At 29.6% G+C, this 17,830-nt stretch overlaps 1 protein-coding gene across 1 annotated transcript; it reads left to right on the forward strand.

Moving 5' to 3' along the window:
* Nucleotides 1-2,675: 2,675 nt before the first annotated feature.
* Nucleotides 2,676-7,880, forward strand: HELRODRAFT_159369 (hypothetical protein; the record flags this gene model as incomplete). The annotated part of the gene is made up of 7 exons (XM_009011256.1): nt 2,676-2,706; nt 3,186-3,250; nt 4,263-4,299; nt 5,834-5,916; nt 6,011-6,136; nt 6,821-6,908; nt 7,114-7,880. The coding sequence occupies 7 exons, from the start codon at nt 2,676-2,678 to the stop codon at nt 7,878-7,880; spliced, it is 1,197 nt and encodes a 398-aa protein (XP_009009504.1).
* Nucleotides 7,881-17,830: the final 9,950 nt, after the last annotated feature.

Consider the following 17,830-nt stretch of genomic DNA (forward strand, 5'->3'; position numbering starts at 1 on the left):
TGTTTTTTTAATCAACCAACCTACAAGAATTACTGATTCAAGCTCTACTGTCATTGACAATATCTTAACTAATGACAACTGTAGTTTGATAAAAGGTATAATTTGTGAGGATATCACTGATCATATGCCTATTTTTGTATGCATTCCGCATAAAAATAATAAATGTAATAATAAATGTAGTAAACGTCCCTTAATCCATACCAGATTAACTGATGAAAAGAATATCCAAGAGGCCAATAGTATGCTGTCTGGCATAAAGTGGCCTGAACTCCAAGACTTTATTGATTTGAATATTGATTATGATAATTTTTTTAGAATTTATATGAACTGTATAGACGTCGCTTGTCCCATGATAAGTCGTAGGGACCGCTTTAGGAAGCCATGGATGAATATAAAATTATATAACTGTTCCATCCATAAAAACACTCTATATAAAAAATATTTATTAAATCCAACGGCTGATAATAAAAAGACATATACTATGTATAGAAATCATTTTACAAAAATTAAACGAACACAAGAAAAACAATTTTTTGAAAATAAGTTCCAAAGTTGTAAAACCATTAAAGAAAAATGGAATACAATCAATAATATTGTCAAACCATGTACTAATAAATCTTATCTCCTTCAAGGGAAACTTGATTTGACGGAAAAAATAGAAACTGTTAACAGCATCGATAAATTTTTTGTTGAAATGGGGCAAAGATTAATTGATGGCTCTACAAACGCTGATTATGTATCACCAAGCAATGCTTGCTATCCTGCATTCCAGATGTGTGACTCAACTCCAGATGAAATTATTTTAATTACTAATAAGATCAAATTAAAAAATAGTTATGACTTAAACTCTCTCTCCACAAAAATAATAAAAAACACTATCCACTATATTGCATCTCCACTTTCAGAATTATTTAATAAATCTATAAAAATCGGAAAATTTCCAAATAAATTGAAATCAGCCAAAGTTTTGCCTATCTTCAAAAGCGGTGACCCTAACCAATTTGAAAATTATAGACCCATCTCAATTTTACCTGTTTTTTCCAAAATTTTTGAAAAATTAATGTTCAACCGAATGTGGAAATTTTTAATTAAATTTAATATTATTAACAAAAATCAGTTTGGCTTTATTCCTAAATCGTCATCTGAGCGAGCAGTTGCAGAGTTGTACCGGTCTTTACTTAACGGCTTTGAATCCAAATCATTTACATTGGGTATTTTCATTGATTTGAAAAAGGCGTTCGACGTTATAAATCATAAAATTTTGCTATCAAAGTTGGAAAATTACGGATTTCGAGATGTTGCTTCTAGATGGCTAACGTCATATTTATGTGATCGTACGCAGCTTGTGTCGATGGATGGTATTGAGTCAGCTCCATCGACCATTCAGACAGGTGTGCCCCAAGGATCGATACTGGGGCCGTTGTTGTTTATTTTATTTGTCAACGACATTTTTGAGGTGTCCCATCATTGCACTTCAATTCTTTTTGCGGATGACACCAATGTATTTTTGACTGATAATGATCCAGTAGTTTTATTTAATTCAATGAACGAAGAACTTAAAAAATATAATAAATACTTCAAATTAAATAATATGGTATTGAACTTACATAAATCATGTTATATAATCTTTGGTCCTAAAATTAGGACTAACAATAAACTTTTTGACAACTATTCCATAAAAATTGGCGACACCATATTACCACGCGTTTATTCAACTAAATTTTTAGGAATCACAATTCAAAGTGATTTGAATTGGAATCATCACATATTATTTATATTAAATAAATTATATAAACTGATAGGCATTGTTTATAAGGCCCGTGACAAGTTGGATTGTGGTACTAAACTTATGCTGTATTATTCTTTTTTTTACCCATACCTTATTTACGGCAACATATTTTGGGGCTCAACATTTAAGTTTTGGATTAATAAGGTGTTTATTGCACAGAAGTATTTCGTGCGCATATGTTTCAGTCTAAGTAAATATGATCACACCAGTTATGTATTTGCTAAAAATAAAATTCTTACAATAGAAGAAATTAATAAATATATAACTTTAATTTTTTTGTTCAAAGTAATCAACTATAACAATTATCAGTTTCTCTACTCTTTTCAGTTTACAAGTTCTGCGACTAGGCAACACGGCTTATTAAAAATACCAAAAAGTAGAACGGTCACAAATGATCATCATTGGATGGTTAGAGGTGCCAAATTGTGGAACGAACTAGCTATTAACGCGTATAAATCGATGTCAATTGTCAACTTTAAACACGTTGTGAAATCTAAAATATTAAATTGTTAACTTTATTTTAATGCGATAATAGGTAACTCTAATTTTATTCGACTTTCGTTTTAAATTAAAACTGTTCTGAATTATATTATCAATTTATTGTTATTTTGTCTTTGAACATTTCTGTCCGTTTTATGTTACTAAAATGATATAATTTAATTGCACCATTTAGTTAAGGTAGTCCACACAAGTTTTTTCTTTTTTGGTTATCTGTTTTGACAAAATAAATTGGAAAAAAAACAAAACCCAAAATATATTTATGTATATATAGCATACTCCAAGCATACTCTACATACACACTCACGTACACAAATAAACAGACAAAGCACGCATTTAAAAAATTTATTTACGTTTTTATTTTTTTTGGCAACTCAAGCCATAACATATGTCCAAGACTTGTTTACTTTGTAACACAAGTTGTTTCTTTACAAAAATCTAATTTACATGAACACATGCACACACACACATATATATATATATATACACACACACACACACACACATATATATATATATATATATATATAATTCAAAAATATATTAGATGTGTTTTAGATATGTTTTTCAGCAAAATATCACACTTTTTTTAATATATTAGACATACAGCATTTATTTGCATTAACAAAAATTGTTTTCACGCTCTTATACTCAGGTAACAGGTGCTCTTAAACGCACACATACACAGTACACATACACACATACATACACCACTTCATTTTTACAATTATCCAACTGCTGATAAGGTGATAAGTACGTTGAGGTTCAAAGGATGTTGCAGTATGCAATGTGTGTACGGTAGATTGCCCTCTAGTCTTGCATGAAAGTTGAGATAGCATACTCACATAAATACGCATATACACACAAAAAGCATAAGCTCACACACTGACACACACAGAAATACGCATGCAAATGCAACGTATATACATGAACATGAATGTGGCATGCCAATATAATATTCAGGTTAATGCTTATGATACCGTTCACGCTCATACGTTGTTTTATTTTAGCTCGATGGTATATTTGTGTTGCTGATGTTACAGACGAATGTTTGGATGAATGTGCTTCATTCTGAAAAACTATCGTTGCAATATTTTTTGTTATTAGAACATAAATAATAATAATTTCAAAAGTTTTATCTGGTAATTATTTTATTTCACGTATTTAACTGTTTTAAAAGACCATTAATTAGCGGTATAATATAAAATTCTATTTTTGTTTGAGGTGAAATAAAATTTAATTTATTTACATAAAAATAATTTTAGTTAGTTTAAAAAAGTTAATTTAATTAACCTTTTTAAAAATTTAATGAATAAAATTGTTTTAACGAAGTTAAATGATTTCGTGTTTAAAAGCACACGTAGAGACGTTGCACATTTTTTCATCATTTACTACTGCACGTGTGAAGCATACCCAGGTGCTCATTAAGTTATTGAGACAATTTTTCTTACAATTAGTTTCACAAAAAGAAATTTTGAAAATTTACTGCAACTGCTGTAACTATTTTCATTATTTTATCTTAACATTCAGTAAAAGGTAGCTCCGCATTTCATTCGCCAATAAATTTTTGTTGTCATATATATATATATATATATGAATATATACATTAAAAATATTTTGTATGTCTTTGATTGATTTCCATTTCACTTCAAATCACCACTACATTCAACAATAGAATAATTTGAGTAAACTACGTACGTGCTGCGTCAATTAGATAACAACGAGGCTGACAGGTATGAAGTTTACATATACACCTCTTATGTTGGTAAGCTGTTGATGATGAAGAAATATTCCAATAAAGTGAAGAGCCATTTTTTTTCAAATCGCAACCTCATAAAACATTCACAACAACAACAACAACACAACTTCCTTTAGCCCAACCTTAACCAAATCAGATAAACCACAACGAGAGTCGTTAAACACTAACATCGTGATGATAATAAAAAAAAATTCTACTTAACATAAAAACATATAGCAAAAAACCTGCTACATCAAAGTTCTAACAATTGAACGTTAGCTCTGATATTACATACAAAGCAGCAACAACATTAACATTGTAACATCAACAAAATAAAAATAGGGAGATACAATCAAGGAACAACATTAGCAGGATAAGAGCCGTGAAAATAACTGCACGGTAGCGTGTTCCTTGCCAGATGTGCTTTCATCAATTTTCTTCATTTGCTAATCATTTTGAGAAATTTTTTAACTAGTTTAATTTTCTTAGGGTAAATTGTAACATAAATTCATACGTTTTAGGTAGTTCAGTTAGTTATTATATGTTAGCTATACATACCCATCACTGATATCTTGGATGTTATTTGCAAAGGTTAATACTTATTCATATGTATTTATTTTTTAATAATTTTTTTTATAAAATATCAAAATAAATTATTTTTGGCCAAGTTACTTCTTTGATCAACATCAATTTTCATAAATGTCTAGCATTAAATTTTTCCGTCAGCTGTTATGATATTTTCTTCACGTTCATCCTTGTTATTTATATTTTTTATTGTATTTTTTTATTGTTTTGTTTTTTGTTCTTTTTATTTATTCTATTTTTTAAACCATATTATATAATTTGTCTCTCATATTAACACTCCTTTTAAAATGTTACATTACTTTATATGGCTAACATCACGTTATTTGCGTTAATAAAAAGACTAATAGCAATTAATAATATTAATAATGATTAGTAATAGCACTGAAAATAAGTATTGTACATAGTAAATGGTCAAAATTGAATAAAAATTATTACGTATAATAAAAGCATAAATCAGTAACAACAACAACAATAATGATAATATCATCAAAGAACACCACAAATAAAATGAAAATTATACTAATAGGAATAATAATAATGATAACAATAACAATCTAATAATGATAATAATAACAATAATATAAATAATAATAATGATATATATAGCCGGAATAATAATTATGGATGTTAGAATGTGAACAAATTCACGAGGGCAACTTTAACGCTGGCAATAATATCAGTGCGCCGTGTTACTCGTCGTCATGGCTGGGGTAATATCGCCTTCTTCCTCCTTCTCATCATCATCACTACTATCACCACCTTCATCATCATCATCACTACTGCTGCATCGTCATCATCATCATTGTCTTAATCATTTACTTCAAACATCTTTCTTTGTTGTTGTTATCGCAATTGTCACAATCAATCTAATCATCACTACCATCATCGTCCTAATTAAATTCTTGCAATCATCATTGTAATCATTACCATCATAACAGCTTCTATAATCATTCTAAACGTCATCGTTCACCTAATTATAAAATTTATTAACTTTCTAATCATATTCATCACCGTTGTCATTTTCAAATTCATTAACTTAATTATTATTGTAGTTATAATTAGCGTGTTATTACAGTCCAAATCATAATAATAATAATAACAATAATAATGTCATTTTATATGGCGCCATGGCAAGCGACTGAGGCGCATTATCTTAATTACAACAAACACACGGTGCATTAAAACACGTGAATCAACGCATCCCACACTTTTGCACGTGATAGGCTGGAATCTTTTTGCATTCGAACCCGGATACTGCATCAACAATGCCAGGCACCTTAGCCATTACACCATAAATTTAATTAGAGTCAGCGTGTAACCTTAATCAGCATCATCGCTATAATTGTGATCACCATATAACCACCACGATGTAGTCAATGACCTCAACCGATCAAACGAAGATTTATTTACCAAATGCAAAAATCAACAGACATAATTTCATTCCTCAATATTTTGCTAGATCGCTCTTGAGGTATCGCAGTGATGAGTGCTTTTATGTAGGCTACGTTGGAATTGAACTAGAACTGGTATATATAATGATAACATCAATTATTTTGGCACGAAGATAATGGAAAAGAAGATGGAAATTGTAACAAATGAAGATGAATGTTCACGATTGCTAGATAATGTTTGTTCTATTTTTGTTGTACATGAGCATCCCCTTAGAATTCTAAAAATATAATTACTTGTTGTTCATTTTTATTACTTTTTTTTCATTAATTTAATATTTTCCTTGATTATTTACAATTAAGATTATAATAAGTTTTTTGTTTGAATGCGAAAAATATATTTAATTCGTATCTTCGTAACAAAGCTTTAGAAATAATTTAAAAAAAAATTTACAGGAATTGTGGGAGTTCTGTAAAACCATTCCCAGCTGAAGTTTTATACAAATATTAACGTTGGCAAGATGTAAAATAGTACATTACGTTAATTAGCAACGTTATCGCTATCTTTATCTTCATCAATATTTATTATTTAAAAATCTGTTTTCGTGTTAAGAGACAGACTGACATCAGAAGCTACACACACAAAAAATGCGTTACCATCATCGAGAACATTCTTTTTAATTGTATATTTGATATTAAATAGTCTCGAGAACAATGTTTATTTTCCCACTTTCTAATCTCAAATCACTCCAAGATTTATATCAATTATCAACATTAATAAAATAACCGCTAAAGCCGTATCAACATCCATCATTTTTATAGCCCCAATATCGTTTCATTTTCTTTACGACCGTTGTAAAGCGCAACATAAATGCTACAAAAAATGACGTCAGCCATATTGATAAAACCGGTGACGAATATTCCATCGTCATCATTGTCCTCTTCCTCCTCCTCCTCCTCATCATCATCTTTCTCATTGTTTATAGCATCATTTTCATTGTTTATGTTCTTATTATCATCTTCATCAGCATCAAATTTGCTGCCATCATCACTACCAGCAACATCATCATCATCACTACCACCACAATTACCACAACCACCACCATCATCATCAGTACGAGCGTCACTTTCAACGTCCCAATTAACATCGTCAAAGAATCATAATTTCTCAGTCGTAACATCTTCGATCACCCACAATTTTGAAATAGAATTTTCTCACAATGAAATTAAATGTAAGAACAAAGTTGCAAAATCGGCATCTTTATTTCCAAATCCAACATTAGTCGTTCTAACATCAGGAGAGTCATCTTCATTGAAGTCATCACTATCGCATCCAACTTCACCTCCACTGCAGTCATCCTTTCCAGTTCAGTCACTACCGTCTCATCAAACCTTCATTTTACCATTCCCAAATATGACTATCCATAGTTCAAACACAAATTTAATTCTAAAAAATGCTGATAAAAGTAAGATTTTAGAAAATGTTTCCCTAAACATTTCATCGAGTCGTATGGAAATCTCTGTAACAGAAAACAAGACGAAGTCGGATATTTTTCGCAAACACAAAATCAACAAACGCCAGCTGAATAATTCTGATGAGGTCTTGGAAGAGCCAATCTCCACTTCGGAGTACGAAGAGAACGATGCTGTTTACCTGAGCGACTACGACGATGATTTAAACGAGACCAATCATATTGAAACTATCGTTGTATCAACTGTATACGGACTCACATTTTTAGCTGGAAGCGTTGGAAATAGTTTGGTGATCATCTGCATTTTGAATTTCCGAAAGATGAGGTCGGTGACCAATGTGTTTCTACTGTCTCTTGCGTTTGCTGATCTCTTACTTGTCTTCGCTTGTGTTCCTATCAAGGTGAGTTAGTTTGTCTGTTCAAGTAATTTTAGATTGTGACTCAATGATGATGATGCGAAATGTTTGAACCGACTCACTATATCAATATTTTCTTGCGTTTGACAGCGAACTGATTAAATTAAGATTTTTTCTTCCCCGGTTCTTATTTTTTGCATTTTTTGCTTAAATAAACATGTTTTCAAATAAAGACAAAATTTTCTACCAAAAAAATTCTTCAATTATTAAAAATTCACCCGAAATGTTCATGCTCACAAAATATATTTTGAATATGAGTAGAGTGGCCCGCAATTTTCACTTGAATGGTTCATTGATGGGTGTGAAGGGATGACGGTAGTTTTACAATAATTAGAGTTACTGGGCACGTAACAGGCAGATTTACGAAGCCATACAATGCAGTAAACTAAAATAGCCATTTTGTTGATGTTTCTTATTTATTTGAGAGAAAAAAATTAAATCTATTTGAAATGAATTCAATTAAGCCAAAAAAGCGGAATAAAATTCTTCCTGAGGAACATTAATAATGACGTTGGTAATAAAAAACATGCTCATTTCCCAGTCGATTTAATTTTCACATCGTCAACTGCGGAATGTTTTTGAGATTTGATTTTGTTCTATTAAATTTAACTTGATGGAATATTCAGTCATTGATTGTAAATTTTTATTATAAATAGTTATAAATTAAAGTTGGAACCATGAGCCCTGTTTAGAACTTCTCTCCAAACTCGTGCAATATATTGTTTGTGTCCCAATATATCCATATGTCAAAAACCAGGATCGATAACTTTTTTCTCAGCAGTAAACTTGTTATTAATACGCTCAGAGACACAACTCAAAAATATCGGGCGGTCCGACTTCAATGCATAATTTTCAGGAGAGATTAAACTTTCATTTCATCTCATCCATTGTTGTTTATCGATTTAACAATATGCCTGCACCGTATGATTTCATTGAGCACGTTTGAATGTTATATTAGAGATGTAGTGAGTGAGAAAATATATTGAAGTTTTAGATTATAAATTTGCGCCCGCCAGTCACGTTTTGTTTCCGTGAGTTACATGGGCAAAATGGACATTGGCTGATATCATTCGTAATCACACAAAGACTTGTAACAGCTTGTTTACGCGCATATAGGCATGTAACTTTCCATATAATACTAATAACATGGATGTTTATCCATGTTATATAAAGACAGTTACATTCCCATATGCGCGTTTATGTGTGTGTGTGATTTAAATTCCGGCGTCTTAAGTCAACTAGCAATTTAGAGACAGGACAGACAGCTGTTACAAGTCTTTGTGTAGTTACAAATGATATCAGTCAATGTTCATTTAAAAAATCCCTGATAAAAATTAAAAAAAAATTTTCTAAAAAGTAATTCATTTAACGCTGCTTGGAGCAGAATTGTTAGCCAATCTTTTGTGGTGATGGTGTTGCTATACTTCTGCTATAAATCATCTATTACAAAACAAATGCAACGTGAAGTTATTTATTACCAAGAGATAAATTCATAACATTTTTAGGGTTAATTTTAGAAATTTTTACTCGTTGAGAGATGGTTATTTTGCACAATTTCTTCAAAAAATGATTAATGACATTTGGCCCTTTGAAAGTCATTTGACAAATTCCTCATGTTTATTGGTATTATTTCCCGCGTGCCTGTCGCTCTATTTAAATAAAATTGATCAAGCTTTTGGTTTCTTGCTACGGTGTCCTGTCCATACAATAATTTTCAGAATGTTACGTGCCAAATTAACGGGGTTGGAAATTTCAGATGGAAATATTAGTAATTTTCACACTGTAAGCCATAATTATAATCACGAAGTTGTATATGATTATATGATAATTAATGTTTTCCTTCTTCATCATCGGAATATAATTTATTATTTTGTAACCTCTCTACGTTGTAATTAATCGCATTTTTATTTGTCTCATTTGCACTGATGGGTGCAATGTTTATATGTGGATGTTTGTTCAAAAAATTACCTACTCGAGTTGTTGGCTGCTTACTTCATTCAGTTCGTCACAAGTTTGCTGATGAGACAAAAAAATAATTAAGTGTAAACAAAAATTATGATAAAAAATTATGTTCTAAGTGTTCAATTTCTATTTATACTACACATAAATGTAAGCCATTCATTAATTTTTCAACAGTTAGAATAAGGCATTCTTTGCTTACAGGATAAATTGTGCACTGGTGTCAATTGATGAAAACCAACAAATATTAAATTTGGCCTAATTTTCTGTTTTCGAAAAAAATAATTGTTTTATTGTTAAGCAAGCTAATTTTGGTTAATACTTCGCGTATTTTGAAGTTGTTTGATTGTACAAGTGATGTTTGTTTGTTCTTTTTCCTTCAAAATTCTAAAAAGATCAAATTTTTTTTATCAAATTTTTGTAAACCCAGAAATAAAAAACAACGTTGAAAATATGACTGATAGAAGTGCGTTTGTGTGATTATGTTTGATGGACTCGTTTATAATATCTCATGGGTGTTAATCCTAATAACTGCCCTACATATAGGGGGTACGCGTGTCATTGTGCTCATACATCCATTCGTCGCATCTTTTCATGCAGATGACAGGCCAATCTTTGTTTGCATTTAGATGTACCAATAAACCGTTTTTATTTAATCAAGGCTGTGCCCGGCGAGACTTTATGTGTGTACAAACATTACATTTAAAAAAAATAATCTCAGGCTTTTATTTTTATTAAAACTAGTATACCAAATATGAATAGTATACAAATATGAATAAACGATAATTCAATCACTTATTTTGGTGCAAAAACTATTTACACTTAAAGAACTTATGCTTATGCAACAAAAAATAGAGACCCCAGTTATATGTTTGTGTTCATTCATTAGAAAAACACTTACCCAATCATCATAAATCTCAGCAGACCACAGCGCCGAATGATGTATTAATTCAACGCAAGGACGTTCATTTGTATTCTATGGACGCTCCGTGTAGCTGAATCTCTGATAGCCGATCTTATTGAATACAAATGTCAAAATGCAGAATGACCGTTCATTACCCCTTTTTCTATTAATTTCTTTTTTAATTAATTATAACTTTTATTTCATACTTTTATTTATGAAAAAAACTTTAATTTGATTATCTCAAAAGTCTTTTGAAAATTATTTTTTAAATTGAAATTATAGGGCCAAAAGATCTCCAGAATGTTTTCCTAAACTCTTTAGTTAACACTAAAAGACAAAGTTGACATATTTCCAGACTGAACTTTGAAAATGCAAGAAATGTAATGCAACAAAAATAATATTAAACAAAGTTTTTGATTGTAATTTTAAAAATAATTGAAATGGCTGTAATAATTTAAATTTTTACTTAAAATGGAAAAAAATAAAAATCCCATTTTAAAAACTCATTACGGAGAACGCTGATAAAACATTTTAAAATATCAAATTATCATTTTAAGATTACTAGCTGATGTTTATTATCCGCAAATCTCCCAACTTCATTTCTTTTATTGGTGCATAAAAATTTTGCGAAAGATAGCATCTTTTCATATATTTATTATCCAACTTTTATTTTTACTCTTGCAACTGAATTTCTTCGATTTTGAATAAAGTTTAAAAATTTTTATTAGTATTATCTCATCATACCAAAACAAATTGAGATAAATTAACCCAGTTTTAAAATCAAAAATATTTTGAAAGATTACATTTGGAAGTTGAGCAACATAATTCTTTAAACGTCAACAACTAAGTGCAAACAACTTGCAAGTAAAAATGTTGTAATCTTCAATTTTGTTGACAAAATATTAATACAAAATTTATAAATATCTTGTGTTCAAGTTTATGTTAACAAGAAAGAATAATATTTTTGTTGAAGCTTATGAATTTTATTATTTAAGGATGTAATTATTCACCAAAGTTAGAGTTTGATGTCCGTAAATGGTGTCAACCTTTGAAATAAAGAACGGTCAACAAATGTGTGACACTTTGTAGCAAAGGAGAGAGAGAGTAAAAGCTCTCTTAACATTTCGTTTTGCTTCTTATAAATAAAATAAATGTTTATAACGTTTAACAAAATTTTCGAACCTTAATGAATAATTTGAAAAAAAAAATTCTTTCTACATTGTTTGTCAAGATAACAATTAAACCTCTATCTGTGTTTATTTTTTAAAATGATGGTCAGGTAATAATGTTGGTAGTCAAATGAAATGCGCATTAAGTATTTTTACAATAATGTATATTTATCAATTAAGGCTGAGACTGTCGTAGATACAATTGTTAAGAAATTTCACTGCGAAATATAAAATGCACTGATTTTTTTAACAATTATATATATATATATATATATATATAGAGAGAGAGAGAGAGAGAGAGAGAGACTTTTTCACTTTTGGAACTTCCATTCAAGCAAGAACTACACGCCACTTTTTTATGCTCCACCAGCCAGAATTAAAGTACTCTGCATGAGTTTGAAACATACCGGCCCAGGAATATGTGAGACGATTCCACAAGAAATTAAATATTGCAACGCTCTGCATCTTTTTAAAAATAAACTGAAAAATTTTTTAATTACGAAAAGTTCTGTTTTTAAAGGATAATAATGTATATGTATATATATGTATATAAGTGTGTACATATTTCATTAACATTGATACATTTTCTCCTATTGACAATTTTATTTTATCATTGAGAAGCTATTTTGAGCTGCACGGTGGCCGAGCCCACAAGAATTAATTTTCTTTTTTTGGTCTCCGAATCATTCATGCTTTTTGTTTAGTTTGATTGAATAAAAGTGGTTTGATTTGATTTGATATATATATATATATATATATATATATATATATAATTATATATATATATATATATATAAGTATATATATATATACTCTTAACAATATATATATATATATATATATATATAATGTGAAACCTATATCCATATATATAAAATTACATTATGGAATATATAATAAATATTATTTAAAAAGTCTCCATTTTCGTGAACGCAACGCTGCCACACTCCTCTACACCTACACAAGTGTTCACAAGTTGATAACCGTTTTTACCTTTTAGCCACTGAAATCAAATAAGAATTTGATAAGTGGCGTGAATAGAAATAGAATTAAGTTCCTTTGTAAATTAAATTTAAAAAAAAATGTTAATTGCAGAAAGTTTTGACAATTGAATTTCACCACGTCCTGTGACACATTATACGAGATATTTTTATCCAATTAAGCATTACTTCACGATGGTAATAAATTACGTATTTGCTACAATGTTGCATTATTGAGAATAGTAAAAAGGACTCATAGAGCATGAGTGAGATATAGAGACAAAACCTTCCTCGTGAAAACACTCCACTGTATAAATGACAACTTACGTCGCAGTTTTTTCGCCGACTAAAATATGATCAGCGATCAGTTAGCATCAAAAAATAAAGCCACATCATTAATTTTATATCCAGTCAATCGTACCAGTGAAACAAATGCTAATGAGTTTTGTGCGAGGGTTATTATGAAGATTATATCTAATTTTTTATCGATTAAAGCTGTTGAAAAATTTGCTGTTCTCGTAAAAATTTGGCACAATTTATATGGAATTTAAATATGATATGAAAAAAAGTCACTGTGAAATTATGTAACATAAAATGTCAACATCAAAATTTTAAAGTTGTCAACTGTTATTTCATCTTATAATCAGTAATTCAAAAGAAAAGTCATTTGTTTATTAAAAATAATTTTTCTATTGAAATCAAAAGCGCACGTACGTTAGAGTAGTTTTTCCAAAAACATTTTAGGTATTAATCGCCACGAAAATAACTTAAATTCGTCCCTACCTAACTTCAATTAACCAAAATCTTTTTAACACTACACAAAACTGTACAATGTTTGTTTGTATCTACACGTTTTTGGAAACTGTTACAAATACTTTTAAAAAATAAGGATGACTGAAGTTAGATCCAATGGCTTCGTTTTGACTGCATGCCAAAGCCAAACAATCAGACGCGTGCTTCAGAGATTGCTCATGGCCCGTATTTCTTCAAGTCAGGGAATGCATAATTGGCAACAGCAATCAACAGAACTCATTTCTTTGCATCCATCATCTGCCAATGAAAAAAGAAGATAGCGTTTGTGTTTTGTTTAAATATTTGCAGCAATTTGGAGAAACATGATGCTAAAAAGCGCTTTATATATGCTCTACTGTTAATGATAATATTATGAATAATGATAAAAATTAATAAAATAAATTTTATTTTTTTCATAAAACATTGAACATTATATTTTATAATGAAATTAAAAGTGAACTGATATTTGCCGTCTCTTCATTCGATACAAATGAGCTCGGCGAGAAATAGATCAGCATAAAATTGAGTCCAATTTGGTGGTGGATGGCGAACGATGATGATAGGACTAAATTAACTGAACTGTTTTGAAAATGATCAGAACAAATATCATTAGCCTGTGATAATTTAAAAGGTTTAAAGCAAACTTATAGCAAATTAAAATGTAATTAAATTCAAATGTTTCCGTTTGTCCTTAAGTTGGTGAAAGTAAGGGTTAGCTCCAGCATAAGTGTGATTCCATTTTCAAATTGTGGATGAAACTGAAGTTGCATTTAATTAGTTGGACCCCACCCATCAGTTCTTGCTCGTCACTGCCTGCTGCCTACCAACAAAAAATTTTTACATTGCTTCTTTTTATTCATTTACTTCACTCATTTATTTTCATTATTTTTTCAATTTCTAACTTTTACTCGATGATTAATCTTCACAAAATTATTTATTTGTTATGACTCGTCTAATCATTAATCCACTCTTATTTTTGAAATCTTTTAATTGAGAGCTGCTGCAGTGCACAATGATGTTATGCAACTAGGAATTCAAATTCATTACAATCATTAATTTTATTTTATTTAGTTATTATTTTATTTATTCATTTTTGTCCTTTGCATTAAACGTTTGTTAAATTTAATTACATTTTAATGTTCCTAAAGGATGCACGTTAACACTTCATGTTTTATTCAAACATTCACGTGTTTTATTAGCGCACATAGTCAATTTATTCCTTTTGATATAGTAGGCATTTAAGTATGCATTTAAATGGCTTGAAAACAGATGTCATATTTATAAAATGATAGTGTATACGCCAATAATTGTTCATTCATTTATTTATTATTTTTTGCATTTATTTATTTATTCTTCTCTCTTTCTCTCTCTTGTAACTCATTCACGCATGTACCAGATTACATTATTCGTATCAAATCGAAATAAGAGTCATTTTTTCGGGTATGGCTGATTTTCTATCTTTAATTGCTAACAGGTCCGTGTCGCTATATTAACCTTTTCATGCCTCTTCCTTTTTTGTTTAAAAATTTTTTTCCCTATTTCTACTGTTCACATAAATTTTATTGCTTCGAAACTAACAGCGATATTTACTAATAAATTTTTATTTTCAATATACAATGTCGTTGTTCGTTAATTTTTTAATAAAAAACAATTTAATATCGTCCTTTTTTTACAATGAAGTACACCGTTCATTTTGTTTCAAAGATCATCCATCGTCATGCAGTCGCCAGAAACAATGTTGCTGTCCACAATTTATGAAATATCTACATATTGGAAATAAAAGCTCCAACAACCACATTTTTTTGACAATACAGACTTTTATTACTCATCATAATCAAAATTTTATCATTGATGCCGCATTTTTATTTGTGCATATAAAAATTGCAATATCTATGAGAATTCGCCATTAAAACCACATTCAATTAAGGAAAAAATCTATCGCCATCACATTAAATGTTACAATACCGTTAGCATTAATATCATTGTTAGAAACATTAATAATCAAAATGACTACATCTTATATTTAATATGACCATTAATCATAAATTTAATAATAATAAAAAAAAATCATTTTTCAATTGATATATCACATTCAGTTGGCGAAATGGTTTACATACACGTGGGACTTCGGCATGGTCCTTTGCAAACTCGTTCACTACATTCAAAACGTATCTGTCATCTGCTCTGTTCTTACATTGACGACAATCAGTATTGAGAGGTAGGTTGTCGTGTTGTTTTTATTTTCAAATTCTTTTTTATCATTTAATTTTCTTATTTGTTGACACATTTATGATTTGTCATTGCAGGAAAAATTTTGTTTGTAATCTTAGATAGATTATCATTAAAATTACATTAAACTCATTTCGCTACACTAGGTTTTGTTTTTATGCCAAATGGTGAAATTCTTTGTTATTGTTAGCAACAAAGTTTCAAAACAAATTACTTTGCAGTTTATAAAAAAAGATTTTAAACATGTTTGGTTAATGTGTTTGGCACTTACGGAGAGGCATATTTCCTAGAAGATTTATTCTGAAATTTAATTTAAAAACGTGACAATTTTGTCAATGAAAAGAACGGCAAAACTCATAAATTTATCTTTCCAGAAAATTCTGACATTAAATGTAGATTTCATTCAATCATCGCTGTACGTAAATCTCCCGACGCTAATTTGAATTAACTTTAAATATATTTCTCCAACACAATCGGTTTTTGTGCTTTTTTATATGTTTCACTTTCATTTTTTGCCGAAATGAATTTCAAAAAATTAATTGCTTATTCATCTCACATTTCTAAATTTACATATTCATCACGGTTTCAACAACTAATAATAACTTTTTTCTTCGGCAAATAACATTAATTTATTTCAAAATAGAAAATTAAAAGTAAAATCTAGAGAGAATAACTAAAAAGAAAAAATTTACGCTGAGCATCATCTACAAGCTAACCCGAGTAAATTTCTCAATTCAAATCGACACCCAGTGGATATAACTGTGGTGAGGAAACACATTGCAGTCGTCACAAACGCTGTTCGGCATGGTAACTACTCACATAATGATTATAATATTTAGAATGATGATACTGGCTGCAATGTGATAAAAGTAATAACAGCATTTAAAATAAAATTCATTCATGCTTGAATTAATTCAAATATGATTTCAATGTTGGTGATATTTGAAATACTCGCAAATCATACAAAAAAAATATTGTTGTGTTATACGCATGCATACGTCACATAACGTATGTGTAGATGTTTCTTTCTTCTTTTGACATTGAGAATTACCATGACGATGATGACGACGAAGACGAAGACATGGGCGGTGACGATAAAAAGTTATAAAACGCAAATAAACTTAACGAGATTATTTCAAATTATAATGACGGATGTAATGAAAACGAAAAAAAATTGTAAATATAAAAAATGCGATTGATGGTACAAGTGCAAAAAATAAAAAAAATGTTTAGCTTGTTAATGTTAAAGTAAAATAAAAATAAATATGAGCAATAAATTCACTGAAACAGGCGACACCTGATAACGTTTTAAACTTGTCAGTGATAAGAGAAAAAATTTCATATATATTGAAATTATAAATAATAATTATTAAGAAAACATTTGTATTTTATACACCATCTAGTTAAGGCAAAAACCGTTGAACAAAACATTTCTCAACCTCGCGGTCAATCGTGAATTTCATTCATTATAGCGTTCGATGTTTGCGCGCATTGCTAAGCGACAAGTAAAGATTAAGATTGCTAATTGTGATTTACACAAAGGACTGTTGAAGGATTCTCGCAATTGTAAAAATAATTTATTGCTGTCACGAATGCCCTTAGTTCGGGACAGAAACACTGGAAGGCTTAAAAAGAGCATTATGAGCATATTTTTAAACAAACATTGACGAATGAAGAATATGAAAAAAAAAGTTGAACTTCACACATTTATTTTCAAAATAAGATCTTTCACATAAATTACTGTCACAAACTTAGTTTCGATAAAAGTTGTTCCTTTAGATATAAATTAAGTAGGCCTACCTTTCATTGGAGTAAATTTGTACAGTTAATTTTATTTTAATTGGTACACAAACACACACACACACACACACACACACACACACACACACACACACACACACACACACACAC

Source organism: Helobdella robusta, assembly GCF_000326865.2.
Source record: "Helobdella robusta unplaced genomic scaffold HELROscaffold_1, whole genome shotgun sequence".
Taxonomy (NCBI): Eukaryota; Metazoa; Annelida; class Clitellata; order Rhynchobdellida; family Glossiphoniidae; genus Helobdella; species Helobdella robusta.